This window comes from Anastrepha obliqua, chromosome 2 (genome assembly GCF_027943255.1).
Source record: "Anastrepha obliqua isolate idAnaObli1 chromosome 2, idAnaObli1_1.0, whole genome shotgun sequence".
Lineage (NCBI taxonomy): Eukaryota > Metazoa > Arthropoda > Insecta > Diptera > Tephritidae > Anastrepha > Anastrepha obliqua.
The window spans coordinates 124,128,547-124,150,122 of NC_072893.1; the positions used below are offsets into that span (position 1 = coordinate 124,128,547).

General features: G+C 34.0%; 1 protein-coding gene across 1 annotated transcript in view; it reads left to right on the forward strand.

The window, feature by feature from the left end:
- Positions 1-21,576, forward strand: part of LOC129238399 (uncharacterized) — a 131,652-nt gene that overhangs the window by 66,610 nt on the left and 43,466 nt on the right. Inside the window, 2 exon segments of the mRNA XM_054873423.1 lie at positions 15,683-15,910; positions 16,231-16,482. Coding sequence (XP_054729398.1) covers positions 15,683-15,910; positions 16,231-16,482 — 480 coding nt within the window.

The window sequence follows — 21,576 nt, forward strand, 5'->3', positions numbered from 1 at the left end:
CATTGTTCACTTACGGAAGTAATAATAATCTTTCGAAAAGTTGACAGCAACAATGTTGCACTAAGCGGAAATAACATTTCGTCTGCCTTTTTGCCTTTTTTTTTGTAATTCTAACAGTTGAGATGCGTGCGAAATGGAAGAGTGCAAAAATGAAAAAGTGAACGAACAAGAAAACAGCAAGTGGTGGATGATATGAAAAGGAAGAAAACAAAACGAGTTGGTAGCCGCCACATTGTACTTATTTTCGCTACATTTTTATCTTCTCCTTTGTTGTTGACATAATGTAAAGTGACGTTTTGACATGAATTGAGTTGTTTGCCGTTATGATAAGAAGCATTACGTTTGAATGTAGGGTATATAAATAGTAAAGACGAAGGAGAAGAAGAATATATAAAAAATTGTTACGCTGAGCATCAAATATGAAGACAAAGTGATGGCAATTCAAAATAAAAATTAGGTGAAACTATGAGTGAGAAAAGGGCAAGTAAAGTTAGGAGATATTTTATGAGATAAATTTACTACACATACAAATTAGATACATATACAAATATAACACATACATATGTGTACATATACGAGTATAATTTCATACACAATATTTTGTATTAAAACAGCTTAAAAGTAAAAAAATCCAAGCAATATACCACTTTTTTATCACTTTAAAATTCAGTAGTAGTGCTAAAGGACATAAAATAACAATGTATTATAATAAAAAAAAGTAAAATTTTGAAAATTTTCCCTCCTGAGGAAATTTTTAAAATGTAATTTTTCTGAATATTTCTGCATCACATAAGCTTTAAATTATCTTCTGCTGCTCAACAATGTATTTAGCATAAATTTCCCAAAAGGGAAATTTTACGAATAACACTTTTTTTGTGCAAAATACTGCAAAAATGTATGTTTCGAATTACTGATATGACTTGAATACGGTTTCACGCTTTTTTTTTTTTTTGTTTTTAAGTTTGGGTAGTATAATTTTTATTTAACAAAATAAATAAATAATTGGCGCATATACTTCTGTTAGGTGTCGTAGGCCGAGCTTCTCCTGCTATTTGTTGTGTGCGTCTTATTGTAGTTCTTCAAACGGATTGACCTACAAGTTTAAGCCGACTCCGAACAGCAAATCGTTTTTTATGAGAAGCTTTTTCATGACAAAAATACACTCGGGGGCTTGTCAATACTCGCCGAGGGGCCACCGCTATTAGAAAAAACTTTTTCTATTATTTGATGTTCATGCACGAATATCCGAACCTACGCACTCCCGAATGGGACTCACCAACCCATTCAGCTACGTTTGCCGCATTTTGTTAGCATTATTATTTAAAATTTTATGGTTATACGAGAAGCCGCTTGACTTGCAGTGAGTTTTTTGCTTCTTCAAAGGTATTGCTTTGATGAAAGTTTCGAATGTGAAAAACAAATACATGATTTTTTTTTTTTTTAATGGTGAAATGAAATAAAATTGCGTTTGCCGAAATTTTTGTATTTGAACGCAAAATTGCTTTTTATTCTTCTTCATTTTAAGTTTTCTACTCCTGTAAAATGATCTCACAACCTTCTCAGGGTGTTAGAAAATAAAACCCAATTTCAGAATCTGTGCTTTGTGTGAAAACACATTTCAAAGAGAGTAAGAAACTTGGAATCGTCGTGCATTTATTTTACAAGTATATCCTACTCTTGCTTACATTTTTTAGATTAATTCACATTTACTCACCTCCAAAGCAACACCTGTACAAATACACACACGAATTAGCGCAGAGAGCCATACACTCCGGCCTATTTTAATTAGCCCGTACAACTTTATTAATTAAAGTAAATTTCATTCCTAGTTAATATTTGAGAAACTAATGAACATAATTAAAAATCCACTTCGGTCCACACAACTGCTGCCAATGATGCCATAACTTCACCGCACTCCACTCAACACTTGCCTAAGCGCCACTCCGTCACTTCACCCAGCTAACAACCAATAACTAATCGAATGAAACCCTACCAAGCGGAAGTCCCGATGAGAAGTTGTACAAAGTGCAGCAGGCACTAGGCGAAGGCATCCAATTAATAACATTGATTAAGCTGATTGAAAGCGGACACAAATACAAAGCTGATGGAGAAAGGAAAAGCCGTAGGCTAAAAGGAAAAGGAATTAGTTGGATAGATGGATAGGAATTGGTACTTCGTTCTATATGTCTGTAACGATGGCAACGACGGCAGCATCAGAATGATACATAAATAGAGTGTGGAGATTGGCAATCAAAAAAGTGACAGGCAGACAGACAGGTAGGTAAGTATGTAGATAGCAACCAGCTAAGTTGAGCAGCCGCCACTTGTATATATGTATGTGCCTATGAGTTATCGGCAGTGTATTGAACTCATTTGAACTCCGTGTGGAGAAGACATACCGCGCTGTCTGTGGGGAAAACCGGTTAGCGGTAATCGGGAGACACATGTGCTTTGACAGTCAACGCCCGGAAAGTCAAAGACACATCTTTGGCTTTTATTCTAAGTATGTGCATAAGCGGCTACTTGGCGCCGGTGTTGCAAAGTTTTATATTATATAATATGTAAGATCCTTTGGGAATTTTTGCTCATTTGGTTATTATTTTGCATCTTTTGTTGTTCGGAGTGTCTCGCGTCTACTTAATATATGCTAGTGATATTCAACATTAATGCGGAAAATTAAACTTTTTGCACGCACTCTTTCGTGCATGCAAGGCAAAATTTCCCCTATGCAATGCGCGCGATATACTTATCACGTATTATCAACGCTAGTGAAATGTGTTTCATGATGTCGTATCATTGGTTTGTGGTCAGTTGGCAAAAAGCCAAACATAGTCAATGACATTCAATTTTAGACTGAAGCGAATTTAATAATTTTTAATATATTACGGTATCATACATTTATACTTGTATATAGATGCTCAACACCGGCAGCGCCGTCAGAATTGGGAAAGACCTCTCCGAGCCGTTTGATACCAAACGAGGTACAGGGTGACTCGCTGTCGTGTGACTTCTTTAACCTGATGTTGGAGAGCATCGTACTGTTGACAGTTACAATTTTGAGGTTGTAAAAGACTTCGTTTATTTAAGAACCAGCATTAACACCGATAACAATGTCAGCCTTAAAATCCAACGCAGAATCTCTCTTGCCAACAAGTGCTACTTTGGACTAAGTAGGCAACTGAGCAGTAAAGTCCGCTCTCGACGAACAAAAGTAACACTCTACAAGGCTCTCATCATGCCCATCTTCATGGAGAGCTGTAATTCTAAAAATTTCCCTCGAGAAAATTTCTGAAAAGTTCATTATTTTCTATTTACGCTGTTCCTTTCGATAAATTAGCCTTATTTTTGCGAATAAAATCAAAAACTAAAAATTCCCAATGGGGAAATTTTTAAAAAAGCTGTTCCGTACTTTTTTGTATTGAAATCCAATAAAACGCTATAATTTTTTTCAAAAAAAGTTCAAAACCATACATTTACAAGAGAAATTCTGAAAATTCCTTTCAATAAATTAGTATTATGTTTGCGAATAAAATCATAAACGGAAAATTTGCAACGGGAAAGTTTTAAGGGAAATTTTCAAAAAATTATTTCTTATTTTCCTGTACGAAATTTCAGAAAGACTGATTATTTTAATTTCATTCAAACTGACCACTAAACTCTTTTAAATATCTAGACTCATATTATGCATAAAATAATTTGAAATTCAACATTTTGAAGATAAATTTTCCGTATTCAAAATATACACAAATACATTTTGTTTGCCCTATAGGCTATGCGTTCTCCTTTATTTCACGTTTATTTATTTATTTTTATTACTATTCTGCTTAAACTTGCTTATTTTGAAGACACCTGTCACTTGCACACATTGCATGCGCACAAATATTTTTATCTCACATTTTTCCCAGATATTGAATTTTATTTATTTCTATTTTTCCGTTCTATCTCTGCCCACTTTACCGCCTCTTTGCTGCCCTTTAATATAAACAATTTGCAATTTGCTCCAATGATCTTCTCCTCGAACTCTTGCAAATTTTCTATACCAAGAATTTGCTCTACTAAACTTCTGCAAGTAAAAATTTCTGCTACAATTTTGGTTAAGAAAATATGAAGAAATATAGAGAAAGGCTTTAATCTTTCTCAGCTATGCACTGTTGTCTGCCCACTTCAAAAGGCTTTCTTCGGTTTTCTATATACTTGCTGCCTGAATCACTTTCATTGTAAATTTTCCGGGTATTCGAGAGCAGAAAACTATGCATGTTTGCCTGCGAGCCACTGCAAGTTGCAATGCCATTTCCTCATTTGCATACCGAATACAAAATAGCATGTGAAGAGGGATCATAGTGCCATTTGGGGTTACAAAAAAGGAGCAAAACTATGGAGACGCTTTAGAGGATTTCCCAACACGTCTAAAATGGATGAAATATAAAAGTTGAAGGAAATAAACAAAATGCTACAGAAGTGTTGCAATAGAAAACAAAAAGGTAACTAAATCAGTAGCAGATATTTTATTGCTGCAACATAAATTGCCGAGCAACAACAAAATATTCCACAGCTACAATAGAGTTATGAAACATAAAAAGCACAATACAGCAAGCAAGCGAACAAAAATGGCAAAAGCCGATGGTATTTAAAATTTTGCAAATAGCTGAAAGGGATTTACGGTAGATGATCAGGAACGAAGTTGCAAGTCGACTTTTCTCAAAACCAAAAAAGTATATATATATATTTATAAATATGAACAACGGCAATAACCGCAAATAAAACTTTAAATCTACCCACCTCAACCCATATATTTAACGATTAAAATAGCAGTAATATGCATTGGGCAAAGCAGGGCACAACCAAATTGCAAAAAACTAATACACAATTTTTTTGTAACATATTTTTAGATGTACTGTACTACAGTGAGTACGACCGCGCTGCCGTTTTTTTGTTGTTTATTCATTGGCAGACAAGTTTTGCAAAAAAAGTTGCATATACTAAGTATGAAGTAAATATGTATATACATAAATAATGTACCAAATATATAGTACATATACGCATATGTAGTTGTGTAAAAATCTGTTTGCTCTGGTAAAATCTCCCAGCAGGAGTTTTTGCTTCATCAGCTTTTTATGGCTGCGTGTGTTGCAAGTCAAAGTGCAAATTTAATCAGAAACTTTTCAACTGCGAATAATTTTAAAGGGATGAGTTCGAAAGGTGAAAACCAGTGCATACATTTTAAACAAAAAGCTAAAAAACATCTTCAATTAAAGTCAAAGTTCTAGTTAAAGTGTAAAAAATGTTTTAGCCCAAAGTTAAAAAAAAAAAATAGATTACATAAATGGCTAAATACTATATTACAAAAATCATCATTCAAAAATTGGTTCCCTCGAATTTAAAGATGCGTAAGCTTTAATTTCGGCAACTTATGCGTTTATTAAAAAACAAGATGGCTTCGGATAGGTTTATTAGCATTTGTCCCACAGAATTATAGTCGAAAAAACTAAATTATTGAAGCCAATGGAATTTCTGCATTTTTTGAAAATTTCCCTTTTGAGGAAATTTTTTATTTATCTAAGTTTTGAAAATTTTCAACATCTTGATTGAATAAATTCAATCTTTCAAATTGTACATGATTAACAATCAATATCCAAACCTTATCCCATAATAGTCAAAAAGGATATTTCCTTAATATGTAATAATTTTACAATACTGCTTATGAATACTTTTAAACTTTGCACATTTTATTTATAACCAAAATGTTGTGCATTTTTCTCTAATTTCCCATAGCGGGAAAGTTATTTTTAAAAATTTCCCTTGCTGGGAAATATTTCATTTATATAATTTTTCATATTTTGTTTAACAAAAAAATTTTCAAATTATAAATAATTCCTACTCATTTCCTTATCACATAATAGTCAAGAAGGAAATTTCCTTAATATATTAAATAATAATTTTCCCATAATGGGAAATTTTTTAAGTTTACATAATTCAGGCAAATTTTCTACTTTTGTTTTTTCTTACTTACTTACTTCTTCCCTTGTGAAATGAATTTTTGTATTAGGATCTTTTACACTTTCAATATTTCCTCAAAGAAACTTATCGAGAAAAACAACAGAAATACATGTTTATATGCTCTCAAACGTTCATTGAAAGTGTGACAAGAGTTTTCGTAAGCGGAGTAAGCTCCAAAGGAGCTTAAAAGAAAGAAAATGAAGAAAAAATAAAACAGTATAGCCAAACTTCCTAAACTTTTGATAGTATTAAACTAAGAAGAATGAAAAGCCATTGCATAAAAATATTAATAAAATCCGAGCTACATGTAAATTATCTTGGTGAAGTATTTGTGATTGTGTTTTTAAATGCTTATGTTTCGGTATTACTTCACTTTCTATGTTATTTGTCATTTGCATTTGTAATTGAAGTCAATATTAAGTGCAGTCATTTGAATATGGGAGTAATATCTAATTGGAGCAGAAGTTATATGCCTACACACACAAACAAGACCGAGTTGTGAACAAGGAAATGAAAACTTAATAACACTTCTAGAAAATAGTAAAATGTTTACAGGATTTTTAATTAAAAATCAAATATTGTGAGCATCGCTGAAACGCCCCAATTACAAATTAAACATGACATGCAAACAGACATACATACATACCATATTTACTACTACTTGTATATTAAAAGCAGACATACAATCATAGATTATATTTGCCATTATAGTAGATTGTACCACTTTGTAGTAAAGTATATTTTTCACATGAGTTCAAGCTTACAAACATTATGAGGACTCTGGTACTTTTTTGCTTAACAGTATTTTCTCACAGTAAAGCAAATTTGCACTTTTAGTTTAAATGTAATCAGTTTATATTCATACCTACATACATAATCATTAAAATTCAAATGGAATGTTCCTATGTAATTACATTATTATAGCAGTGGTTGAATTGTTGAGTGAGTTTTCATGTCCTTCTACAACTAACAACAAATACCAGTTAAAATAATTTCCAACACCAAACACACATTTTTTTGCTATATGCAATATTTTTCACTTATATTTTATACAAAACGTTAAAATTAGAAATATATAATATAATCCAGCGTCTCAGTGTAATTTCACAAATTTCCCAAAAATTTCCCTCAGAGGGAAATTTTCTTAAACTTTCATATATTTTATATAAAACGTTAAAATTTAAAATATATAATATAATCCAGCATCTCAACGTATTTTCACAAATTTCCCTCAGAGCGAAATTTTCTAAAACTTGCCAAACTCAACCAGTCAATTGAAAATTGCTTAAATTTGCATTCATGTTATGTTTATGATAAAATATTTTTCTGACGAAGCGAAAAAGCCGCAAATAAAGGATTTTCTGAATTCAATATATACATACCAAGTATAGAATACTTGTATTAATATTAATGTTTTCCCACAATTTGGACAACCTGCAGTTTTATCTGATATCCCATCAGTAGATAGTTATTTTCATACTTTATTTCATGCTACGTCATATTGGAGTAAATCCAAATATCTGCCATGTGCATGGCAAGCACATACACACTAGGCCACGGCCGCCTAGTTTAAGTATAGGGTTTTTCAGTAAGAGCGCTTCAACTTTTGAACTTTTTTGAATACAACACAAACGGTTTGACTTTTTTAACTAATTTTTATTTTATTATCGAGTTTGAACATATACATTTAAGTATGAAATTCGATTTCTTTTGCATGACCACCGCGTGCACGTTTCACGAAGTCCAATCGTTGAACCCAATTTTCGACCACTCTTTTGCATAAATCGGTCGAAATTCCAGCAATTTCGCGTTCAATATTGGCTCTGAGCTCACAAATCGTCGCCGGCTTGTTACTGTAGACCAATGACTTCACATAACCCCAAAACGGGACGGCTTGTTAAATGGACCGTAAAATGGCCGTAATGCTCTTAAAGTAGCAGCAACAGAACGATTATTTTCATAAAAAATTTGCACGATTTTCAATCGTTGCTCAAGTGTGTAGCGTTCCATGATGAAATGTATACTAATGAAGTTTACAAATGACAAGCGAAAAATAAAAAATATTGCGTCGTTCGCCCTCCCTATCGGAAAAAAGTTGAAGGGCACCTATTGAATAACCCTATATTACAGTCTGAAACTCATTAGCCTTTATTTTAATTATTTCATTTGTACACTCGCATATTACGTAAATATAAAATTATTTAGATACTCTATAAATGTGTAAGTTTTCAAATTTTATTGCCTCATAAACTATGCTTACACACAAATGTGGTCTAATTATTGGTAATGGCAGCCACTTAATCGACACGACAACGGCGCTCATAATTAGTAGAAGTAGAATCTGTATGTATTTCGCGTTTGTATAAATGGGAAAATTAGCATCTCTTGCAAGTGCCCTTTATAGAGACGTGCAATTTTAAAAATAATTTTACAGGGAGATAAAAACGATTTTCGGAAACTTCACTACGTGTAATAAATTTTTTAAAGTTTTATTTCTGCGCTGGTGCTCAATTCATTTTAAAATTTAGTTTGGTAATTGTGTTTACCATAAAGTTTGAGGCTGCATTTAAAAATTTCCTCCTATCTGCTCGGTATTTTATTTAATTTCTATGGTTTCAAATTACATTCCAAAATTCCGCTCTATGAAAATTTTCGCCCATAGAAAATTTTTTCGGCACAACACATTTATTTTTTGTAAGAAAATAATTTTCTTTACGATGTATGTTCATTCAAAGTACAAAAACTGTTCTGTGTTTTTTAAATAATTATGGATTTTTCTTGAAAATAATATACCAAAGGATTAGTTTGAACACTTTATTTCATTCCAAAATCAATTCCTGATATTTTTGAGCATGTTTAAAAAATTTCCCTAGGAAGGAAATTTTGTTTGCCTCAAAGCGAGCTTTCACAACTACATATATATCTACTACACAACTTGAATTAATTTCTCTTTAGGCCTAAAATGATTTAAGAAGGGAAATGTTTCAACTATCTACATAAATTTATTACTGATATTTTCTTTGCAGAAAAATTGTCCTTCCCTTGAAAGAAAATTTTACTCCCTAAACGGGAAGTTTTGCAACTATCTACATAAATGTATTACTGATATTTCCCTTACAGAAAATTTGTCTCCCTCAAAAGAAACTCTGATTTTCTTCTTATATATTTTTAATAGAGCTTTCAGCTGTACATTGAGTACATTTGCGGATGTGCAAAATACAATTTAATAGGTGAAGATGGAAAAACTAGGTTAACAGTTATATGGGCAAGTCAGCGTGAAAAGATTTACTTGCACAGTCGTACGTGATTAAGTAAGCAGATAAGCAGGCTTTCGGGATCCCAAAGGACAGCACACACCTAGATTAGTACTACTTCGTTACTCACTTACATATGCATTTGCATACTCACACAAATCCCAATGCACAACCACAAACACATTTATGCGCACGTTGCCTTTAACCGCGTCGGTTTGTACTTGAGTAGTGTGTTAATATGAAATATGACTTTTACGATGCTTGTCAGTTGTTGCCAAGACTGTTATTGCTGTTGTTGTCGCTGCCACTGCTACCGCCTCAATTTACGCTTTTACACTTCCGCAATGATGTGTCAGCAACGCGGCACACAGCAACAATGTATCATATTTACTATACATATACATATGTATGTATGTAACTATATGAACGAGCGGATCGCCAGGCTGCGTCGAGCGCCGCGCCAAAACTTGTTAAGCCATCCTCATAGCTGACTACAGGCTGCAGGAGCTTGTTTACATAGCGAAAAGGTTGTAGTAGTGACAGGAAAGCCGGAGCAGCACAAAAAGGACACTGGCAGTGCCACGAACGGGCATGGCGAATGAAAGGATATTTTAATCTTTAGTTAACATGACAAGTGACTCAGCTTACTACAAGTAAACGGTTTTTTGTACGTGCCCCGTACACCAATATACTAACAAGAATAAAGTGAAAGAGACTAACGAGCAGTAGCAGTGGGAGTATTCATCGATGTAAATATTTGTGTGTGAATGTAAATTTAATACAAATTTCTATGTAGATATATATGACTGTGTGTGTACGTGGCCTGTGGACACACGTACTGCAGCTCGTCGCTTTTAATTGCAACAAAATAAAAATTCCATTAAGCTGTAGCCAAGCTACATACATGCGAGAACCACGCTCAAGCCGTCTATAGTTTAATGAAGTGTACCGAAATGAGGTGTTGATGGCCATGCAAGTCATATATGTACATATACTATATAAGTATAGACTTGTTAGTATTAGTGTGAATGCGCTCATGAACGAAGCCATCAACTAAAAACTGTTTAAATGAATTTCTATGAAAATATGTGGGTATGTATTGCTGCAAGGATTTGTAATTAACGTATGTTTGTGCGAGGTACACGTTGCTTTTTCACAGTTTCTCATTAATCGTAAACTTCATGAGATTACCTTCTGTTAAATTATTTTTGTTATTTTTTATTTGGAAAGGGTTAAGCTAACATTTTTCGTAGGGAATGAGTAGAAACTCCATTTTTCATTTAAATGGATGCCAGCACAAAAAAAGTTAAATGTTAAGTGATTTCTAGTATATAGTATACATTGAGATTTTCTCTTTGCTGTCTTTATTAAACTGTATTTTTGTGTAGGTGGAGTTAAATTCATCTCAACTAATGTAAAGGTTGTCAAAACTTTAAAATTTTTCGACATCACTAAATATGCAATAGTAATTCTAAAATTTCCCCCAAAAAATCCCTCCTGGGAAATTTTCGAGAACCACCAAAAATGCATGAGGAATTGTAAAAATTTCAGTTCACTAAATATGCAATAGTAGAGTAAAGTCGGGTATTGTGGGCATCATTTTACCTTGATATTAATTTCTGCCAAAATAATCGTAATGAAAAAGCGATCGTTTTTTCTTTCTAACAGATATTGAATTTTCTTTACATTTTATTGCAAAATATACTCTAATATAATCGTTTTCGTCTGACAATATAAAAAAACTAAAAGCACCTTAAAAGTTGATGAAAAGAAAAATGCTGGGTAATGTGGCCCAGGGTATTCGGGTAAAGTGGGCCACTATATAAAATCACCAAAAACAATTGTAAGAGCTAATAATAAGCCAATGAATTTATTCATATATATTTTTTTTAATCAATGACCTGTGAAAAAAAAAGTATTAAACTTAGGTAAATATAACTCACAAATAGAAGTAGGAGCTCGGCCAAACACCTATCTGAAGTGTACGCGCCAATTATTTATTTATTTTTATTTTTAAATATAAATCCACATTCTGTATAGCAGATGGTGGAAATTTATGTTTTTCATACTCTTGCTCAAGTAAAAACATCTTTACATTTTCTTTTGTGAACCCACTGCTCTATTAAAAGACGTTCCCGTTGGAGAGCGAAAACTAAACTCATTTTTTGTGCCTGCGTAGGAATCCATGCAGCCAACCTTTCCCTGCAAATTGCTTAAAGACTGAAAATTCGTTTGGCACTTTGGCAATTCCGTCAATTGAAACGCCAGGGAATGAATACCGTGTCTTGTGAGATCGCAAATGTAATGTGAGGCGTCTAATGTATATTTTACAAGGTATTTTTCTGTGTTTTCGTCCAGTATTGGCTTACGTCTAAGGGCGGTTTTTAAAAGCAGGCTGGGGGATGCATTACTCCTTGCCATTCTTTGCAATGTAAAAAGCGGCACATCAAGTCTTTGATGCAAAGAGTGCGTCCATCTCCTCATTCCTAACAGCTACAATGGCTTTTTTCATCATACCGTGGTCCCATTTCCTTATTTCTCCATTTTTGGCATGTCTAAATATTATATGTATAGTTGAGAAATACAAAACGGGAGAATTAGGAAAATAGTAAGGAAGTAATGTGGGCTACTAGTTCACAATACCCGACGCTGACAATCCCACATTAGCCATTGTACTACTTACAACAAAAAAGTATTACAAACTTTTGTTTAAATAATTTAAAAAGAGTTTCTTACCACATTAAAAAATGCAGAATAGTTTAAGAGTTCTATTTGAACTTTCACACTCTAAAAATAGTCACTTGCTAAAAAATACCAGTAATATTACACGCCACTGAAAAACAAATCGACTGCTCTTCATAAAATATTTTGATCAACTGCTCATCAGTAAAGAATACAATTCAAAAGGCGAGCAGCGTAAAACATCCGTTTTTTTGAAGTTCATAAGCAATATTTCTAGTGCATGTTCGTTATTATAAAAAAATACAGACGTTGACCATATTACCCAAATAGCCCACAATACCCGATCTTACTCTAATTCTAAAATATCCCAAAAACAATCCCTCCTGAGAAAATTTCGAAAACCACCAAAAATACATTTGTAAGCTATTATAAGCCACTCCCTTTCCTGCATACGACGAATTGTAAAAATTTACCTAAGACATCACTCGATTTAACTTCAATATACATTTTTTTTTATATTATTTACAATTTTTTTTTATTAAAATTATAATTAATTAAGCGCTAGCTGCCAGGGCAATCGGCAAAAACTTTCAAAAATAGTTTAACGCTAAATAATTTCAAGTAGTAGTTATTAAAAATAGGGAGTTCGGAGATTTCAGGCTAAATTCAAGCCAACCAAATCAAATATTTTCAAAAATTTCAAGTTTTTGATGCTTATAAGCTAACATTCGATAATAATTTTAAAATATCCCCAAAAATTCCCTCGTGGGATTTTTTTTAAATTACCAAAAATGCACTCGCCATTTCTTATTTGCCATTCTCATTGTTAACTAATTTTTAAATAATTTTTAAAATTTCCCCTGAAGAGATGGATCAAAAATATATCAAAAATCTCGTTCTGTTGAATATAATTTAAAAATATTAAAACCATTTTCAAAAAATTCATCAAAATTCATTGAACATACAAAGTTCAAACAACTTTTTTCTTGTTTTGAAAATTTTAAAATCAATTATTTTTCAATCCTTATGTGTTCAATTTTTGCAGTTCATGAAAAAGGGCTTTTAGTGTATGTTTTTTAAAGGAAGCCTAAGCAGTTACTTGTGCATATGTATGTACTTGCAAAATATGCTCACCCTTTAGGATTCCTTTCTTTTCAGACAAACTATCTTTGTATTTATTGTAAAATTTTATATATCTTCTTTGCCTTTTTGTTATGTGTCCACAGCTTAGCTACGCCAACGCTGCTAACCATATACCCTAGACCAACGAGTGCCCAACTTTTAAGCGGAAAAATTAAAATCTCAAATATATTTATCAGTTACAGATTCTCATCCACTTTCTATTTATTCGTGGGTACCACTATGTACCCCTCGAATACTTACTCGTAATAAGTTGTTATCCAAGTTGTTCACAAATATCCGTAGTTTGTGTATGAACCAAATTTTAAAAATATTTACATAACGAATACAATAAAACAAACATGTGTGCGAATGTATATTCGTCTATTTAATAAGGAATTGCATAGATCTTCAAAAATATTGCAACTCCCCTATGCTCAAGGATTCTTGTGCGATGCGCCTCCATGTATACGTACTACTTTCACACACGCTTAACTCCCATATAATATGCGTCTATTTATTTGTGTCCTCTGAGAAATTACTTATGAAAATAGTTTGTGCCACGTTGCTGTCGACTTGCCACAACCGCTAAGTTTTATTCCAACTTTCCTAGTATACTACTTTCCTGCGTTGATTTTTCAAAGATTTGCTTTGCAGCATTGCTTTGCCATAACGGCTTGTGTGCCTTTAACTTCGGTGAGTATTTGCCAACTGAAGGGGTTGCCGACTTACGAAGGAAGTGGAGTGAACGCATGTGTGTATACATGGATCTAAGTTAACATGCAGTACGTCTAAATAACTCAACTGTTAGTTGGAAGATGATGATGTGGCAAATTTTCCAACTCGTCAAGTTTTATAAACATGGCAAATATTTTGCTCTTAGTATTTATCAAAAATCAAATTTATCATAAGAATTTGTCAAGTATTTCTACAGAAATTCAAAGTGTTTTACTTATGAAGAAATATTTTGAAAGTTAATAATCAAAGGAAACTTGAGTCAAGTCACTTTTTTTTACTTTGAACAAAGAAACTTCTGAGCTTCAAGAAAAATTTGAATGGAAAATTTGCCTTCTGTAGCAATGTAGCAGTAGGTATTTTAAAAATAAACTGACACATGAATCCTTGTAAAGTGTTTAGGCCAAGCTTATCCTTCAATTTATGGCGACCAACAGTTTTACACAACACTTGAGTGACGGATAATTTTTATGAGAAAGTGTCTGTATGTAGCGCTCACCGCTTTAAAAGTAGTAAATACCAAATTAAAATTAAATACAGAGCACTCTCATGGGCGAAGGTGTCCGCTTATGAGAAAAATGTAAAAAAGGTAATGTTATGGGAGGGTTAACGCGTTATAGAATGTGGGTGTCCGCTTATAGGCAATGGGTTGTCCGCTCAAGATAAAAAATTAAAAAAAAAAATTTAGAGACTCTCCGCTTATGGAAGGTGTCTAACAATTCTGTACGGTGGAAAATTTTCAAAAATTTAAAATACTTAATTTCTGATAAAAAAAAAACTTTCCTTTTCGAGTTTTTGAAATTTCCATTCTGGGAAATTTTTCAAATTTAACAATATACCTGCTTTCAACAACGTTATGTGATGGGCGATTAAGAAATGACCGCTATATTAAATTTCCCTTGAGAGGAAATTAAAAAAAAATTGATATGCATCCAACAAAAAAGAATTCGGACATCTTTTCAAAAAACTTAATGGGAAGTTAAAAAAATAATGTAGAACTTTATTATTAGCAATCTTATTAAATTCCCCTTAATTTTTTTAAGTTTTTTGCTTAAATTAAACTTAAAGCCTTATTTAAAAAACTATGTAGCTATTTGAATGAGAAATTTAAGTTTTCTTGAATTTCCCTTGAGGGAAGTTTTTAGAAAGTGAGTATAACTTACGTAGATTGTCAATTTGAATGCACAGAAGTTTTTCAGAAAGAAAAACATAGTATTTTTTGTGAAGGAAATTTTATTTCATTTAATTTTTGTTTCTCAAATGCATATATGTAAATTAAAACGAGGGTCTTATGTGTAAATTTTTGCACTGGCATATAAAAATCTGGGCCAGCATTGCACGATGCATGTGCTCAATTTCGAAAAAAATCGATAATTTGATTAAATTGACCTGAGCAAAATCCGTACCAAACAGACAGTCTTTGTGGGTGTATCGACTTCTCCATGACGAAATAAAAATGAAATTTCTCTGAAAAGATCATTTTTCGGTAAAAATGCTCATCTTTGACCGAGTGTCTGCTTTTAATATCTAAAATGGATGCTATTTTAGTTGCCAGATTAAAAAATCCATAACTCAAATTCCAATGAACTACACTATGTATATTTTTTTTAACATACATTTTTTTGTACCAACTTATAATACTATAATATATTGTGCCACCACACTTAGTACAACCTGCGTTACTCATACCCGCCGACAGCACTGGTTTTGTATCGTACAAGCATTTTATGCAAGGAAATCAAGGCGGTTTACAAAATCTATTTCGAAGATTTCTTGGCATCAAAAAATTTCTTAACATCACTAAAAATCATCACATCACAAATATTTTATAAAAACAAGTTTAATTGTTCCTATTTTACTAATTTGCTTTAAACTTTTCTTCTCTCTTTTTCCAGACTGAATCAATCAAACATGATCTCGAAACGAAAATGTCCCAACACAAACTCGAGCAGCAAATCGAAAAAGTACAATACAACCAAACAGCCGTTATGCTGTTGATCGACACGTGTCAATTGGTCAGAGAAAATACCTCACGTGCCGTCACCAGTCTCGATAATATGGTGTTGTATTTCATGAAGACGAAAGGCAGTGAAAACGATACGTCACTTATGGGATTGTTATATGTAAGTCAATGGAAATTTACAGAATAAATAATTTGAGATAAATAAAAGGAAAATTTAAATGTACTTTCCAAAATAAGAAGCTATACGAAGTCTATTCTATTTTGAGTATATTTTGTATAACAAAATTTCTTAAATAAGTAAAATCTTTTTTTTTCATTGATTCCTCTTTTTTATTGCTTCTGTTAATTAAAATTTACAATATTTTTAAACTTCTTTTAAAATAATATTAGTTGACTTTCCCTTTCTCCAAAATCAACTTTTAAGCCATTAAAATTCGCAAAATTTAAAAACTCATTTACTTCCACCGCTTCCACTTTCAGCTCGGCGAATTATACGAATCAATCCGTTGGCCCGTCACCCTCGGCTTCCTCACACTACTCTTGCTGCTCTGCACTATACTGGTGATTGGTGTAGCGCGTCGTTCGCGTTGTGCACTCATCTTCTTCAGCGTATCCGGTTTATTTTGTATTATCATTTGTTGGCTTTTGGCGGGCATTTACTTGGCATCATCGGTGGCGGCGGGTGATTTCTGTATGCGTCCGCATGAGTTTATGTGCCGGCAAGTGGGCATGGTAAGTTGATAAACCGCAACCAAAATATGTATGTAGTATAAAATAAAATAACAGTACAAAAATAAGCATTTATTATACTCCCACACCAGCAAAAAACAAAAAGAACAATAAGCTAAGCTTTGAAAAATGATTTCCGTGAAAATATTTATAGCGCAATAGTAAAACAATGCCATTTTGTGCCTGAAAGTGTGCTGAAATTTTGATGAGCGCACAAGCGGCGCCGCTCATGACTGACTGACTGTGTGTGCGTCCGGATGGTTGGCTATTCATGGCACTGAACATTTATATTTGTGAGTGCTTGTTGAGAACTGTGTTCCCTGTGTGTGTGTACTAGAGGGTTATGCATATCAAATGACCCTAATCGCATGATTCACTCCATTGTACACCGGTGGACAAACATTGGTATAGACTGCATGAAAATTTAGAGGTTTTGGAGTTCTGGAAATTGTTTCTGGATTCTTAAATTACGCAAACAATCTCGGAAATGGAACTGGATCCCTAGAATTTACTAAGGTTTCGAACCCAAAAGAGGGCACGCGCTCAATGACGATACTCTGGCGCACTTATTTCTTCAAGGTATTAGTGGTGGGCCTAATCGTTCTATGATTCTGAAATGTATACTTCCCATCGAATTTAGTTCAGTAAGAAAATAATCTGCAAGATCTTCATAGCTGACTGTAGCAATAACTTGTTTTGAAAAACAAAACAAAAAATCCACACTTTCCTAGCATCGGCAATAAATAAGAAGATTTTTGTGTAAAAATTCCGACACAAAAATCTTCTTAAGCCAGTTTGGCGAGGCTAGCGTTGAATTGCAGAGCTCTGCAGCTCTTTTGCAAACTCACACTGACCTCTTTTTCCTGTGGGCAACTCCTCCCCCTTCTTTTCTGCACTGAACATTGCTTTAGATCTTCAGTCTACTGAAAATACTATAGTTTAGCGCCGGCTTCACAGCTTCAAAGAGCTGAACGTTCCTAAGTTAGCAATGCGCTGGGACTGAAAATCTTTCGAGGACTCATTATTTGGGACTAAAACTCTTTTAAGAACTCATTCGGGCATTTTTTATCGCCTGGCGGATTGGCGGGCTTTTCAGGCTCGAACATTTAATCAAGTTGCACAAAACTAAGTAACTGCGTGTGAGCTTCAAATTTAAGCAATAAACTCTGTTTATCTGACACTCAGGCGTTGGAGTGTTGCTCATATTCAGCTTACCAGAATTGGTTTCTGTAAGAGCCTTAGGGATGGAGTAGCGTTCCTGCAAGCACTTTTCGCACTAAAGTTTTGCGTTTCGAAGAATGCAATTAAAATATCTGTATTCCGTCAGCTTCAAGCATCGGCACAGTTGAGACAAAGTGGACACACTGAAAGTGCTGAAAACTTCCCGCTTTGCATTTTTTAACTTTTTAAAAAGTGCTTTTATGAATTTTCAGTGCGAAGTTGTACATGTACAGTTTTAGGTCCCGCAAATTCAATTTGAGCTATCTAACATTTAATTTTTTTTATTTAGCAACACTCAGCACTTTCTATGATCTTTTGTTTTTGTTTTGCCACCCACTGTGCGCCCAGCTAACTAGCGTGTTTTGCGAGTGTTAGAATTTCAGTGAAGCACACCCCGGTGTACTATCAACAGCCGCCTGCAAACTCAGCGCTCCTCTACAATGGCCACTTGTGAGCAACCAAAACGACCACATTTGCCGGATGTGTTTCTTTGTTTGCTTTTTGGACGCTTCGCTGTGGCATTGTTTGTCGACTTTATTTTTATTTAGATATTCCCCATTTTTCGTTGTTGTTGCTGCATTTTTACTACATCGCTCAACGGCGTATTTCGTGGCATATTTAATGTGGGCTGACAAGTAGGTTTTCACTACTTTATTCACTAGGTAGATGGTATAAAAATAGTGAGGAGAATAGTGTATATGTATGCATGTATGTGTGTATGTGTCCATAGGTATGAAATTATATATGCATTAGTGTGTAGTTGGTAGTGCTTTGGCAACTAAACTATTTGCGACAGAATTGCCATCTAGCCAACGTTTCGCAAACATATATACATACATACGTATTATATTTGTATAGGTGTACTATGTACTTCACCGGCCGGTCAGCCGCCCGCTCTGGCAACCAACAACTGCTGCAACACCATTAAATAAATGTGGCTTTTATGAGGTCATTTGCTTGTATGTGGCCTTTATGGTAAAGAACCGCCTTACCATTTGCGGCAGACCGCTGCCATATCATAGTATTCAATATAGCAGAAAGGGATAGCGGAAGTGGTGCCACAATACACTGTCTGTATGTGGCAGAGAGTGAGAGTTTGTTCGTGGAGTGAAAAAATTACCTATATTTAGGCATTCAGCTCTTGTTGCTTATTATTATTGGTTCTTGTTGTTATTGTCGCTTTCACAGCAGTTCAGCAACCCTTCGTTGAGAAAGTAAACAAACCGAAATATAACTACAAACTAACTTCAAGCCGCTTTAAATAGGCTACCTTAAGCTACTGTTACAACTTGGCGCCTTAAAGTATGCTTCTATTTCAGCAACGACTTTTTCTCTCGTCTAATTCATCGGTTACCACTACATACATACAAATACAAAGATATCATACTTTCTGCCACTACACCGTTATTGCGGTCGCTTACTGGCCTGACTACTCATTTACGCAGTCATAAAATTTTACTGCCTACTGATAAGTGTCCTTTATTGAGGCAAAACACTAATCTACTACAAAACCAAAACAAAAACGAAAGTAAAAACAGAAGCGCAACAAGCAAAAACAGCAGCTGACACAAATTTTGCCTTCAGTTAAAAAAATGCAAAGTTAGCGTTTGAATAAAAAGTAAAACCGTTGCAAAGTTCTATGGCAGTGCATTAGTTTTAAGAACTTTCTAAAAAGTGCTTGCAGTTGGCAGTTGACACAATTTGTAGCTGTGTTGAATTTTAGGTACAAAGAAGTTTTGTTTTAAACTCAAAAACTCAACATCAGAAATAAAAAATTTTATTCACCAAACTAACTCATCCGCGCTTTTTTTATTTATTTTAAAGCGAACTATACTTTTTACTTGAAATTAAAATTTAATATTTATTGAGAAAAGTCGAATAGGGAACAGAGCGAGAAAATTCGAAATTTCCCCAATAAATTTTTTACACTTTCTTTTTAATTTTGTATATAAAAAAAATTAAAATGAACTTTTTTTTACTTTTAAATTTTTTTTGGAAGATCTTTAAGCAACTGTAAGGTTATTTTACCTTTATATAACACATCCGGGAACAAAGGAAACGCACGTTTAAACTGCTCGGTTGCTTTATTTCAACTAACTGTACATATTAAAACTAAGAATAACGCCTGAACCAAAATGTTCATGGCCAACTATGATTCTTACAAATCATGGCCTGCTATGATTCTTACAATCATTGTTTGCTGTAATTCTTATAATCATGGGTTGCTATGATTCTTACAATTCTCCCTCTCAACCCAGTTATTTTATAAATTACATTTTTCAAAATTTTCCGTATTTTAATATTTTCATTACGACAAAACTGTAATAATAATATTGCTACTTTTGAGTACACTTTAATTACATTGTAAGCTTTAGCAATTTACATCCATTTTTATGTTTCAATTTCTTTAAAAATTTAGTCATTATATCTGCTGCATTTACATCAGTATTTACAAAATGTACCTCGATTACGCCCTTTTCAAACAACTCACGGACGTAATGAAATCTTAAATCTATGTGTTTACTGCGCTTGTGCACCATCGGGTTCTTCAGCAAAAATTGTGCACTTTGATTATCGCAATGCATGTTCGTAGGTTCATTTACGTATCCGTCATACCCCATTTCATGCAACAACGCTCGAAGAAAAACAACATCTTTTGCGCCTTGACATAGAGCTATATATTCTGCCTCCATTGTACTGAGGGCAACGATAGGCTGCTTTTTTGATTCCCAAGAAACCAGACCATCAGACATGAATACTACGTAACCGCTGTATGATTTGCGATCAGATACGTCACCAGCCCAGTCGGAATCTGTGTAGCAAACCAAATTTTCGCCTGTAGATGAATAAGTAATTTTCGCTGCTGAACTCTGCTTCAAATATCGTAACACGTGCTTCGCAGCTTTAAAATGTTCTTCATGTGGATGATTATTAAATTGTGATAATTTAGATACAACATGGGCGATATCTGGCCTAGATATTACCGCCAGGTACATCAACCCTCCGATTAAACTTTGGTATCGCATCGCGTCAATATCTTTACACTGCTTCTCACACTTCTTGAGCACCGTGCCATCAACCCAAGGTGTAGTTGCCGACTTGCATGAGTCCATTCCCCATGTTTTAAGAAGCTGATTCACATAATGTTCTTGATGAATTGATATTGTGCCAGTAGATGCATCTCTCTCTATTTCCATACCTAAATAAAACGATACCGGCCCTTTATCTACAGTTTCAACAAACTCATTTAGCTGCTTTAAAATAATTTTCGTCTGCCCTGCATTAGAGCAAGCTAACAGCATATCATCCACGTACAAACCAATAAGACACATGGAACTATACTCCCTCTTAAAATATACACAACTATCCGCTTGACATCTTTTGAAGCCCATAGTCGTGAGGATTTCGGAGATCTTCTTGTTCCACTCGCGGCCTGCTTGTTTAAGACCGTAGATGGGTTTAATTAATTTGCAAACCTTATTGGGGTATCTTGAACTTTCAAACGCTAATGGTTGTACCATGAAGACGTCTTCGTTTAAATCACCATTTAAATAAGCTGATACTACATCGACATGATTAACCACCAGTTGGTACTTCGCTGCTAAAGCCAACAACAATCGAATGGTCGAATGTCGTACAACAGGTGCGTAAGTCTCGGTGTAATCAATGTTGCGCCTTTGGGAGCACCCCTGAGCTACCAATCTCGCTTTGTACTTTTCGATACGACCACATGGTTTTCGCTTCTTGGTGAACACCCACCTACAACCAATGACGTTTTTATGTTTTGGTCGGTCCACCAACACCCACGTATTATTTTTAGTAAGCGAATCGAACTCTATTTGCATAGCTTCCTCCCAATATTCACGTTCTGGCGAA